The 13,127-nt window shown below is 35.0% G+C and overlaps 1 protein-coding gene across 1 annotated transcript; it reads left to right on the top strand.

Moving 5' to 3' along the window:
- Positions 9,018-12,712, top strand: LOC18609262 (homocysteine S-methyltransferase 1). Its single transcript, XM_007044288.2, has 7 exons — positions 9,018-9,547; positions 9,760-9,816; positions 10,493-10,698; positions 10,805-10,934; positions 11,804-12,007; positions 12,147-12,218; positions 12,306-12,712. The coding sequence occupies exons 1-7, from the start codon at positions 9,377-9,379 to the stop codon at positions 12,447-12,449; spliced, it is 984 nt and encodes a 327-aa protein (XP_007044350.2). The 5' UTR covers positions 9,018-9,376; the 3' UTR covers positions 12,450-12,712.

Raw genomic sequence — 13,127 nt, 5'->3', positions numbered from 1 at the left:
ATCTCTAGTTTTTATCAAGTCCATATCATACCTCTTTACCCATATTCCCTTCTTCTGTACAAAGGATGTAATGACATTCCCATACGGTAGATTAACCTTATCAAGTCTGTAGGCACTTCTTATTTTTTCAATCATATATCGTCCCAGATTCAGAGATACCCCATTGAAGGCATGTTCCATCAACCAAAGGTCTTGGAGGCTGATGTAGCTAAGGCTTCCATTTCTACCCTGAATGCTTGCTACTATAAAATAGTGTAAAATCCTAATATGAGGGTTGATTATCAGACTTGAATTGCTCTTTAAAGAATATTTTTCCTTCCTCCCGGTAATGATCTCCCATAATGAGGATGGATCATATTTTTCAAGGAACTCATACACACCTTCTTTACATTCTATTCTCAGCCGGTTCCTTAAATCTTCAGCAGTCACAACAAATTTTTTTCCATTCAAATATACATTCAAACCATCTTCGACATAATCATCAGACTCTAAAAATTCCTTTCCTTTCAAAGCAATGCTAGAATAGAACTCTTTAACTAGACTTGCACTATAAGACCTATTCTTAAAGGTGTTGTAACCTTCTAGTTTCAGTTCATTAAAGTACTCAAATAAACTAGTCTGGATTTCTATATTTTCATCAAAACTCTTCCAATCAATAAATTTGCCATAGGAGATTGGTGCATTCTCAATATTTTTGAACCTATATTCATGCAACTTATTCCTGAACTTTGAAGAAGAAGAACTAGTACCTTTGTAGAGTGAGGATCTATATCTTTCTTCTTGTCAGTTTTTTACTTTTTTTCTCTTAGTTTCTTGGATATTTTTTTCACTGAAGCAGGCATGATTTTCTATTTCTTCTTCAGACTTTCCGCTCTTGTTCCTTCCTTCATTGGCCTTTTCCCTTTCTTTTTTTTTTATATCTCTTTACTCTGAGATGTTCTAGCCATTTTGATTCCAAAAATTTCTGACCAAGTTTTTTTTTTTAATGGTGAGGGGTTGAGTCAGTTTCAGAGGCAAACAAGAAGATTTGGGTTTTTGTTTTTACAGCAACGAGTTTTAAGGGAGAGAAAAAGAGAGGTTGTCAACAGTTATTTCTTAGAAAAACTACTCACCTTCCCTTAAATATTGCCCTACTTTTATTTCTTCATAATTTCAAAATTCCCTCTAAGATTTTGGTTATTTACCTTTGGCAGTTTTTTTTCATTCTTTTTGCACCCAATAAACCCAATTTTTACCTCATTTTACTCCTCTTTCTCTAAACTGACTGAGTCTTCCTATTTAATGTTGTCAAACCACTCTTAGTTGACTAAGATTTCCTTAGTCAACTGAATGCACTCTGTTTTCTATGTAAGAGTCAAAGGTTTTCCTATAATTCCTTCATACTAATCATCCCTAAATTTCTTTTAATCTCACAAAATCTATCTTCATTCAGAGGTTTGGTAAAAATGTCTACTAATTAATGTAAAGTGTTCACAAATTCTATCTTAATATCATTTTTCACTACATGGTCTCTAATAAAATGGTGTCTAATTTCAATGTGCTTTGTCTTAGAGTGCTGCACAGGGTTTTTTGATATATTGATTGCACTTGTGTTATCACAGTATATTGGTACGTTATGCATAGTTATTCCATAGTCTTTTAATTGTTGTTTGATCCAAAGAATTTGTGCACAGCAGTTGCCTAGTGATATATACTCTGCTTCGTCTATTGACAAAGCTACTAAATTTTGCTTCTTGCTGGACCAAGACACAAGCATGCTTCCTAAAAATTGGCTTGTTCCACTAGTGCTTTTTCTATCAATTCTACTGCTAGCAAAGTCAGCATCTGAATATCTAACTAAGCTAAGAGTTGAGTCTCTAGAGTACCATATTCCTAGTCCTTGAGTGTCATGAGGTATCTAAAAGTTCTCTTAATAGCTGTTAGGTGTGATTCTTTAAGCTGTGACTGAAATCTAGCACACAAGCACACACTAAACTGAATATCTGATCTACTTGCTGTTAAGTAGAGAAGAGAGCCGATCATACCTCTATAAAGTTTTTGATCTATATCCTTACCTTTTTCATCTAAGTCGAGTTTGGTGGATGGACTCATTGGTGTGGAAATTGATTTCAGCTTCAGCATATTGAATTTCTTGAGCATATCTTGAGTGTATCTTTCTTGGTTGATGAAGATTCTTTCCTCACTTTGTTTAATTTGAAGACCAAGGAAGTACTTTAACTCTCCCATCATGCTCATATCAAATTCACCTTGCATTTCCATAGCAAAGTTCTTTCATAAAGCCTCATTAGTTACACCAAATACAATGTCATCCACATATATTTGCACAACAATTAAATCATTTAGATATCTCTTAACGAACAATGTACTATCGATGTTGTCTCTATCCTACCCTTTTTCAACTAGAAATTTTGAAAGCCTCTCATACCAAGCTCTAGGAGCTTGTTTCAATCGATACAAGGCTTTATGAAGTTTGAAAACATGATTAGATTTTTCAAAGTCTTCAAAACCAGGTGGTTGTTCTACATGTACTTCCTCTTGAATTAATCCATTTAAGAATGCACTTTTTACATTCATTTGGAACAGTTTAAAATTCTTGAAACATGCAAAAGCTAGCAATAACCTTATGGCTTCAATCCTAGCAACGGGAGCAAAGGTTTCATCATAATCTATTCCTTTCTCTTGGTTATATCCTTTTGCTACTAGCCTAGCTTTATTTCTAGCTACATTTCCTTGCTCATCTACCTTATTTCTAAATACCCATTTTGTACCAACAATAGGGTGATTTGAAGGTCTAGGTACCAATGACCATACACGATTCCTTGTGAATTAATCAAGTTCTTCTTGCATGGCCATTATCCAACTTTCCTCTTTTTCAGCTTCTTCAAAGTTTTTAGGTTCAATTTGAGATATAAAAGCTGAAAACTCACAAGTTTCTCTACTTGCTTTCCTAGTTCTAACTCCTTGTGAAATGTCACCTATTATTTGGTCTTGTGGGTGATCTTTTACAAATCTCCAACTCCTTAGTAGATCATCATGCTAATTTTTAGCTCTTTGCAGATTTTCTAGAGGTGAATTTTCATTTTCTCTTCTAGGTGAGCTTTCTTCATTATTTTTGTTGTTCTCTAAGCTCATTTCCTCCATTTGTTTTTCTAGGATTTCTACATCATCATCATCATCATGAACTTCTTTTTGTAAAGCATTTGACTCATCAAAAACTGCATGGATTGATTCTTCAACGGTTAAGGTCCTTTTGTTAAAAATCCTATAAGCTTTTGAGTTTAATGCATATTCTAAAAATATTGCTTCATCACTCTTTGCATCAAACTTCCCTAAGGGCTATTTTCTGTTGTTCAATACAAAGCACTTACAACCAAAACTCCTAAGATGAGAAATATGTGGTTTCCTACCCTTGTAAAGTTCGTATGGAGTCTTTGAAATCAAGGGTCTTATTGAGACTCTATTAAGAATATAAGTTGTTGTATTTACTACCTCAGCCCAAAGATATTTAGGTAGGTTATTCTCACATAGTATAGTCCTAGCCATTTCTTTTAGGGTTCGATTTTTCCTTTCTACAACTCCATTTTGCTGGGGTGTTCTAGGTGCAGAAAAATTGTGATCCAACCCCTTTCCATTGCAAAATTTTTCAAACTCATCATTTTCAAATTCTCCTCCATGATCACTCCTTATGCTAACTATGGCTAGTCCTTTTTCATTTTCTACTTTTTTACAATGACTTAAGAAAGCTGATAAAGCATCATTCTTATGAGCAAGAAAATAAACCCAAGTATATCTAAAATAGTCATCAACTATTACAAAGCCATAAGATTTTCCTCCTAAGCTAGTTGTGCTTATTTGACCAAATAGATCAATATGAAGCAATTCAAGAGGTCTAGATGTTGACACAATCTTCTCAGACTTGAAAGATGTTCTAACTTGTTTTCCTAGTTGGCAAGCATCACATATTTTGTCGCTTTCCAATTTTATATTTAGAAGCCCAACAACTAGATTTTTCTTGATTAATTTTGACACGGTATGCAAGCTAACATGCCTTAATCTCCTATGCCATAACCAGCTATCACTATCAGCATTTGCATTTAAACATATTTCATTATTTATTTCAAGATCCTCAAGAAATATCACATACATATTCTTTAATCTCTTTCCTATAAATGAGATTTTGTTTGTACTTATATCTATTACTTCACACTTGTTTGAATCAAAGCATACTTTAAATCCTTTGTCACATAATTGACTAATGCTCAGTAAATTATGCTTCAAACCCTTAACTAACAACACATGACTGATTTGAGTTTAGGAGTTCTTACCAATTGTACCTATCTCATGAATTCTACCTTTTGAATCATCACCAAAGGATATAGTTCCTCCCTTTCTTTTGTCCAGCTGAGCAAATAACATTTCATCTCCTGTCATGTGTCATGAGCAATCACTGTCCATGTACCAAGGCTGCTTCTTCTTAAGTTGAGCTCTTAAACATGTCTCCTTTAAGTGCAGCTCAACCTACAAAACAACATTTCAGTTTTTCTTTGTAGGTACCCATACTTTGATGGGTCCTTGAGTGTTAGTTGCAATATAGGATCCTTTAGGAACCCAAATTTTTTTTATTTTCTACACATTTCTTTTCTTAAAACAATCATAAGATAAAATGACCATGTTTACCACAATTATAACATCTAGATAATGCTTTAGCTGAATTTTTATTGTGGTATACATCTCTTTTTGAAGATTCATTTTTCAAACAATTGAGAGCTGCGTTTTCATCAAGTAATTTTTGCAAGGCATCAAACTTATTATCCAGCTCCAATTTTAAAACTTCAAAGTCTGTTTTTGAGTGTTCTAACTCAATTTGCAAAATATTTCTTTGCTCAAAAACAGAATTGAACTCTTGTCTCATCTTTTCCAAATCATTTTCAATAGATGCAACCTTTTTCTTTAATGTTTTGTATTTTGAAAAAAAAATTTCAAATTCATCATAAGGCACTCATACTCATCTTGTAAATCATCAAAAGAATTAATGCAAGGGGATGAGGTTACCTCGATTTCATCCTCTTGTGCCATTAAACAGATATTTGCTCTTTCCTTAGATTTTTCATCATCAGTTTCAGAGCTTGATGTGTCACTGTCCGACCATGTAGCTGCCACCATTGTTTTCTTGGATTTCTTATTTTTCTTTGGAGTCTCATCTTTCAGCAATGGACACTCAGATTTGAAGTGACCAAGTTTCTTGCATTCGTAGCAGATTAGTTCCTCCTTTTTGTTGGAGTCATTTTTGTTCTTTATTTTTCATAAAGTACCTTGATCTTTTCTAAATCCTCTTCTAGCTAATCTCTGGTTTTTTCTGCCCATAAGCTATTTGAATTTTCTTGCAACCAGAGCTAACTCTTCATCATAATCATAAGATAACTCTTCCAGCTCTTCTTCAAGGATGCTGGCTTTAAGTACAATGCTCTTTTTTTTTTCTTTTGCTTCCCTCCTATCTTCTTCTTCTTCCTCTTTAAACTCCAGCTCATGAGTTAGGAAAGAGCCACAAATCTCATCTAAGGTGATAACATTTAGATCTTTTGCCTCTTGGATTGCAATCACTTTAGGCTTCCAATTTTTTAGTAGACTCCTAAGCAGTCTTTTTACTAATTCATGTTCAGGGATAGGCTTGCCTAGCTGACTCAATTTATTTGTGATGTTTGTAAACCTATCAAACATGTTGGTGATGTCTTCACTAGGCTCCATTTTGAACATTTCATAATTATGTGTTAAGAAAGCAATTTTGGACTCCTTTACTTGAGAAGTCCCTTCATGGATTATTTTAAGTTTTTCTCACACTTGTTTAACTGTTGTACAGCTTGAGACTTTGTTAAACTCAGTGGGGGTTAATGCACAATGCAATGTGTTGATGGCTTTAAAGTTTATTTGAACTTTCTTAGTTTCAGCCTTGGTCCATTCAGACCTTGGCTTGGGCATCAACTCATTTGTCACCACATTCACAATTTAGGGCATAAAGGGTCCATCAGTTATGACGTCCCACATTTCATAGTCTATAGCTCTAATGTAAATTGACATTCTAGTGCTCTAATAAGGGTAATTAGAGCCATCAAATAGAGGTGGTCTGTTTGTTGATTGTCCTTCAGCCACTACTGATTTTTGGAGAGCCATTTGGATCCTCCCTAAGGATGTTAAGCCTTAATAACAAGGAACTAGCTCTGATATCACTTGTTGGTCCCTATAATATGTGCTAGAGGGGGGGCCAATAGCACAATTTGGCTCTTAACAATATTGGAAACTAATTTTCAGAACTTAAAAAATAAAAAACAGAGTACAAGATGCACAGCAATTTAGAATGGTTCGGTCCAAGACCTACATCCATTACCTTAATTATCCAACCAAGGATTTTCCAAACAAATCCACTAAGAATTGGTGAAATTCACAAGCTTTCACTAAGCTTTACAATGGCTTTTCAAGGCTCAACTAAAACCTTTTACACTAGTTTTTCACGGGCTAAACTAAAACCCAAAGTGATTTTTCCAAGGCTTAACCACAACCTACAACAATCAAGCTATCCCAAGCTTAAACAACCCCTTAGAGTGACTTCTTCACTCTAAGAATACAAGAAGAGTAGTAAAAAAAGTACCTATGATCATTGGTTGATTTGATTGGTACAAGATTGAGTGCAAAATACAAATGCAAAGAGTAGGCGTTTAAGTGTAAACCAGTGTAGTGAAAATTTTCTGGTTTTTCAACTCTCTATAGCTCAAATCTAATTCAAGGCTTCTAAAAACTAGTTTCTAATTGTTGGAAGACCTTTTTATACTTGGAGATGCAACTCTGATGGCAGTTTGGCAGTTTTATGTCTGTTGAAAATAGTTGAGGATGAGTTATAGCCGTTAATTTGTCTTGTAGTGCTTTGGTTCAATTTGCAGACAGAAAGCTCTTAGTCGACTGACTTGGTCGACTAAGTTGGTTCTGTTTCAGGATGCAGATTCTGGCATAGAGCACTTAGTCGACTAAGTTGGTTCTGTTTATCAAACTCTTCAGTCTGCCATTCCTCCAATTTGAAACTTGGTCAACCAACATTCTTCTTTGTTTCACCAATAAGCTTCCTCCTTGTTAGACAGTTACATCTTGTTATTTTTATCCTTATTTTCTTTTGATATACTCTTTGAAGAGTTAAATAATTAATTTCATATATTAATTTTCCTACACACTCAAGTAAAGATATTAGACAAAAATAAATGAGAATGTTTTATTATCATCAAAAACTAATGGAGCCAACATATATATGAACATATGTTGTGCATTGATAAATAATATTGTGTGATGATTATAACTGAGTGTGTGCGATGGGGAGGGCACATACTGATACTGACAGTGGTGATTCCAGCTATGTGCTATATGGGGGGATACATAAGCTGATGACCGGTGGGTGATGATTCCAGCCGTGTGCGATGTGGGAGGACACATGGGCTGAGGACTGATGATTGTTTATATCCAGCTATGTGCAATGTGGGGGGGACACATAGGTTGAGGACCGTTGGGCATATACATGCTTGTATATATCTATGCCATAGTGATGATCATATATGCTATGAAATTGTTTATATATGTTATGGAAAAAGTTATAAAAATAACATGGGATTGTATTGAATATTGTGAAAGTTTGGTTATTATCAATGTGTGTGCAACTTGGTGTTCAATGTGGCAAGAATGGATCTTTGTGACATATGAAAACCCTTTTAACCTTATCAGCCCTGAATCTCGCTGCAGCAAGGATCCATTCTCACTGCAGTGAGAAATTTGTGTATGCCTTTCCGCTGTAACGAGAATCAGTCTTTTATGTTTCCTTGTTTGGATATTTGCTGAAATTTTCACTCTTTCAAATTTCATGTTGAGCATGGATCCTTCATCATTAAATGATTTGATAACCAAGGGTTTAATTGAGGGGTTTTAACAAGAACTTAAACTAAATTGCATTGTTTTTAAATAAGTGCATCATGATTTTTGAACTTTCCTTAACGTTGCTTGTTCCCTTCTTATGTTCACTCACTGGGTTTGTACTCACGTTTTTAAACTTCATGTTTTAGGTTTTCTGAGTTAAAGGTGATTGGATCCTAAGACGAAGTGTTTCTCCCTATCCGTTGCCCAGTAAGTTTGTCATGATACGAAGTGTTAACACCCACGCCCAGGGTCACTTCGCTGACGGTCAGAGTCTTTGAATGTGTACATGTAAACTAGATGTAACTTGTTAAGTATCGTTTGGCAAACTATTTATGTATATTCCGATTAATGAATACCATTATGAGTATATGCTTAGATTTTATGAATTGATTTCAATGAAGTTATTTTTTGAACATTATGATTTATAGATCTTAAAAAGGGAGTATGGATTATACATGAACTAATGTACATGTTCATACAAGACGGCTTGCTAGGACCTAGTAGGCTATGCCTATTGGGTCCTTATGCTGGTTATGACCCGAAAACTGAGCTGTGACATGGGCAAGTCTCTTAAATTCTTCCTGCACTGCCATATCCTTTGTGTGTATCATGTTGTTTGTTGGCTCTTAGATTGTGCGATAACCATTTAGTGGAGTTTAAATTATTGCAATGAGTAAATTGAGAAGTCACCTTGACTGCTCAGATTTTCATACAAAAGGCTAAATATTCACATTTATCTATATCTATAATTTGTAATAGATATATATAATGTAGGGATATTGATAAATATTTTTTTGACAAAAATGAAAAAATCATTTCATTTTATTTCAAAATTATCAATTTGAATAATTTTTATTATATATAGTAATAAATACTTCAAACTCAAGATATTAGAAACATTTGTATTTATATATTTAAAGATAAATAATAAAAACAAAAGAGAATTGTATTTTTATTTGTATTTTTATCGTTTGCAATTTTCGAAAGAGAAAAAGGCTTCTGTTTAATGTATCTGGATGGAATATTGAGCAAGATAGCGTGGGAAACGGCAAAGATCTTATATTGATAATGAAGCTTCATTGGCGGTGGGTAGGTATTGTAACAACTACGATAGGTGAAGTCCAAGATCAACCAATGCTATAAATACCTAAGAAAAATGAAAAAGAGGAGGCCCTAACCTCTAAAGACCAAACTGGCCAACCTCTTTGCCTGTTCTTAGAGAACCTAAACTCCTAAACATTTTCATCAGATTCGAATCAAATTTGTCCTAAACCTAGTTCCTCCGCGTTGAGAAACATATATGTAAACCAAGCAACCGAACAAGCCAACCCTTTAGTCAACGGCGCCAATAAGCTTTTTGTCTTTCTTCTGCAACATTTCCAAGGACAAAGAACTCTGCAGGAGAAGCAGACAGAGACAAAAGGAAAAGATGGGTTTTGGAAAGGGAACGTCATTGTTGGAAGATTTGATAGACAAAGCTGGAGGTTGTGCTGTGATCGATGGAGGTTTTGCTACTCAGCTTGAGACTCATGGTGCTTCCATCAATGACCCACTTTGGAGTGCTCTTTGCTTGATTAAAGACCCTGATCTAATTAAACAGGTGCCCTTCTGTCTTTTGTTGACCTTTCTCTCTGAGCTTCGAGAGAAGAATGTGCTATGGTGTTTTGCAAATGTCCATGTGAAAAAACCAAAAAAAAAAAGAACAAAGCTTATGATTATTTGGTTTTTCTGAAAATTTGTTATAAAACAGAGCATAATATTTTAAACCTGGTTTTAGGTTGTGATCAATGTGGATTTGTTTCAAATGTACAGGTTCATCTGGAGTACCTTGAGGCTGGTGCAGATATCTTGGTTACTTCATCTTACCAGGTTTGTTAATAGTATTTCAGATTGAGCAAAAAAAATTGATTTGAGTGAACTTCCTTTCCTCTATGCCCAGTATTTATCTGGTACAATAAATTGCCTTTAATTTTAAAAGATAACAAGGTCCTAGTATCAAAACTGGACTTGAGGGATTTCTAGGCAGCCATAAGTGGGTTATATGCACAGCTTTGTTGAGGCATTCATTTTAAAATTGATTATTAGAAGATATCCTAACTATATGTTTCCTTTTCCAATGCAATAAGTCAGCATGTTTCTCAGATGCCTTATTTTGAGAGTGAACTATATAATCTGCAGATAGAATCTGTTTAAGTTCTCCTGCAATGACTGATTCCGAGGACACAAGCAACATATCTTTGTACAAATTTTCCTACCTTCACATTAGGAAGAATAATTTATATGAGATGATTATAAGTGACAAAACCCCCTTTTTAATTATTATTATTATTATTCAGCCTTTCCATATTTGAATACTTTTTCTTCTTAAATTGAGAATGGAGACTGAAGAAAACAATTCTAATTTTGCATGATAGTAATTAATCTTCCAGAAGCTGATTAGTAGTGTTTGCTACCAAAAAGAAGAGCTGGAGTTTATCTTGCATTGAATTTCTGAGAGTCCTCCTAGTGCTCTATTCTTGTATTTGTCTCTAATTTATGTTCACAGGCCACCATTCCCGGATTCCTGTCCAGGGGACTGTCCCTTGAAGAAGCGGAGTCATTGCTAGTAAAGAGTGTCCAATTGGCTGTGGAAGCCCGTGACAAGTTCTGGGATGCTGTAGGTAGTGTTCCTGGGAATAGCTACAACCGAGCTTTGGTTGCAGCCTCAATTGGAAGTTATGGAGCATATCTGGCTGATGGTTCAGAATACAGGTTCCAAATTCTGAATAACTTAATTTACAATTCTTTTAGATATCAGACATCTTTCATAAGCTTAACATGATCACATTATCTGCATATGCTCTGTCTTTTCCTTCAGTGGATGCTATGGACCAGAAGTGAATCTGGATAAGCTGAAAGATTTTCACCGGCAAAGATTGCAAGTTCTTGTCAAAGCAGGTCCGGATTTGCTAGCCTTTGAGACCATTCCCAATAAACTTGAAGCTCAGGTTTGTTCTTCCACAAACTTCATTTCTTATTTATTATATATATTGAAGGAGAATGTAGCAGGAATGGCGACTTGTTTAACGACAATACATTGGTTACAATCTGTGCTTCATCTAAAGTGAATGTCACACTTTGGCTAGGCTGGCACTGGATCAAATCTATTCTAATAATAGACTATCATTTTCATGAATTGCAAATGATTATTATGGTCATACAAGTTGGCAGGAGAACTAGAACCTGTGGTTTTATGGAGGGGAAGTCTTTCTTTTTTTCTTTATTGTCTTCAATTCTTCCTTATTCAAAGAAAATGAAAATAATAGCATTTCAGGTTCTGTGATTCCTCTTGTTTGCAGTATTAGGAAATATGCAAATGAACTTCTTGTTTTAAGATTACTATGTTTTACAGGTGTGAAGTTACTTACATTCTTCATTTTCTTTTCAAGTTTCCAGTGTATTTGGTTTATTCTGCAACATTTACCAAAATCAAAACCAATCAGTAATGACTTTTACTGCTTAATGCGCAGTGACTTCAAAATTTAATCGTCAAATTACTCTTTATGACTCAATTTTGCACATATTTTGTTTGAAAATTTTCTTTCTTAGTGCAATGATTCACCACAATCATTAAAAATGCAACCAAAATGCTATCAGTAGCCCTCTACACATTAGCTCTAATGAATTGACTTAGATCAATATAGAAGCACTCATTCAGAGTTAAAAATCTAATTTTACTTACCTCTTTTCAAGCTGCTGCAGGGTGAAAATTTCCTTGGTGTTTTGATGCTCTTAACAATATTCTTTATATCCCTTTTCCTCTTGACTTGATTTGTCCCTTCAGAGCATGATGCCATCTTTCTATCTCCACTTACAGGCATGTGTTGAGTTGCTTGAGGAAGAAAACATCCAAATTCCATCATGGATCTGCTTCAGTTCTGTAGATGGTGAGAATGCCCCGTCAGGAGAGAGTTTTAAGGAGTGCTTGGATATATTGAACAAGAGCGTGAAAGTAAACGCAGTGGGAATAAATTGTGCACCTCCCCATTTTATTGAAAGCCTTGTATGCAAATTTAAGGAGGTAAATTACTTAAAGCAATGGGCAGATAATCAAACATATTTTAAGAGCATCAATGGCTCTTTTCTCAGATAAAAATCAGTTCCTTTACTAAGATAAACTATTAATCAAATGATTCTAACGTAACTTCTCATTCTTCCAGATGACATCGAAGGCAATTGTCGTATATCCAAATAGCGGAGAGATATGGGATGGTAGGGCTAAGAAATGGCTGGTAAGTTATATATTACATATAGTCTCCTGTTTGTTGTGCAAAAAGATGTTGCATCCACTGAAATGGACTTTCTTCTTTGATTAACAGCCTTCAAAGTGCTTCGGTGACGACAAATTTGAGTTGTTCGCAGCAAGATGGCGTGACTTAGGAGCTAAACTAATTGGTGGTTGTTGTCGGACAACACCAGCCACAGTTGGAGCCATTTCCAAGGCTCTGAAAGAGAGGTCTTAACAAGTGAAGATAGGTGACAGGAACTCATAGTTTTACCAGTAGCTGCAGTTCATATATTCTGCTACCACTCGTAATTTAAATTTGTTGCTGCAATATTAGTTCTTTTAAAAGTTTTCTCCAGTATTCTTCCATTTTTATTGTACTAATAGATGCGGAGCTATATTCATCCTTCCTGGCCAACTCACAACAAATTTACTTAGTTTCGGAAAAAAATGAGTCCTAAATTTATCAATAAAACTCTTGGAAGTTTATCTCTAATTGCACTCAGGGACTCTAATAGAAAAGCTGTTTTAGGTTGCCCCCAAAAGGGTTGTATCAAGGCATGTAGGTCTTGGACTAAAACCAAATGATCCAACTTCCAGATTCCCAACTTCTCTTATTTCACACTCAACGGTGGAAATTTAATCAATGGTTTACAGCAAGAACTTCGTGCGATCATGCTTGTCAACATTAACACCATCAACAAGAGCTACTCTGTTTTAATTGCCCATGCTTATCCTGGAAATCCTCACATAGATAAACCCAGAGCAATCTCAAAATGATATTAAATCAGAATCAGTTCTGGCCTAAAAAGATTGCTAGGTTGCAACTTTCTTATCTGGTAAATTGACAAAAATGAGGAAAGACAATGGAGCGGCAGAAATTTAAACTGGCAAAACCTCCCACGGCAAGTACATT

The sequence above is a fragment of the Theobroma cacao genome, chromosome 2 (assembly GCF_000208745.1).
Source record: "Theobroma cacao cultivar B97-61/B2 chromosome 2, Criollo_cocoa_genome_V2, whole genome shotgun sequence".
NCBI classification, from domain to species: domain Eukaryota; kingdom Viridiplantae; phylum Streptophyta; class Magnoliopsida; order Malvales; family Malvaceae; genus Theobroma; species Theobroma cacao.
This window is presented reverse-complemented; position numbering and strand designations above follow the sequence as displayed.

What these genes read in the sequence shown, in the direction of transcription:
- LOC18609262 (XM_007044288.2), top strand. Translation starts at nt 9,377, where the DNA reads ATGGGTTTTGGAAAGGGAACGTCATTGTTGGAAGATTTGATAGACAAA. An exon ending in ACCCTGATCTAATTAAACAG is followed by an intron (nt 9,548 to 9,759) that starts GTGCCCTTCTGT and finishes TCAAATGTACAG; the next exon opens with GTTCATCTGGAGTACCTTGA. An exon ending in CCAATAAACTTGAAGCTCAG is followed by an intron (nt 10,935 to 11,803) that starts GTTTGTTCTTCC and finishes CTCCACTTACAG; the next exon opens with GCATGTGTTGAGTTGCTTGA.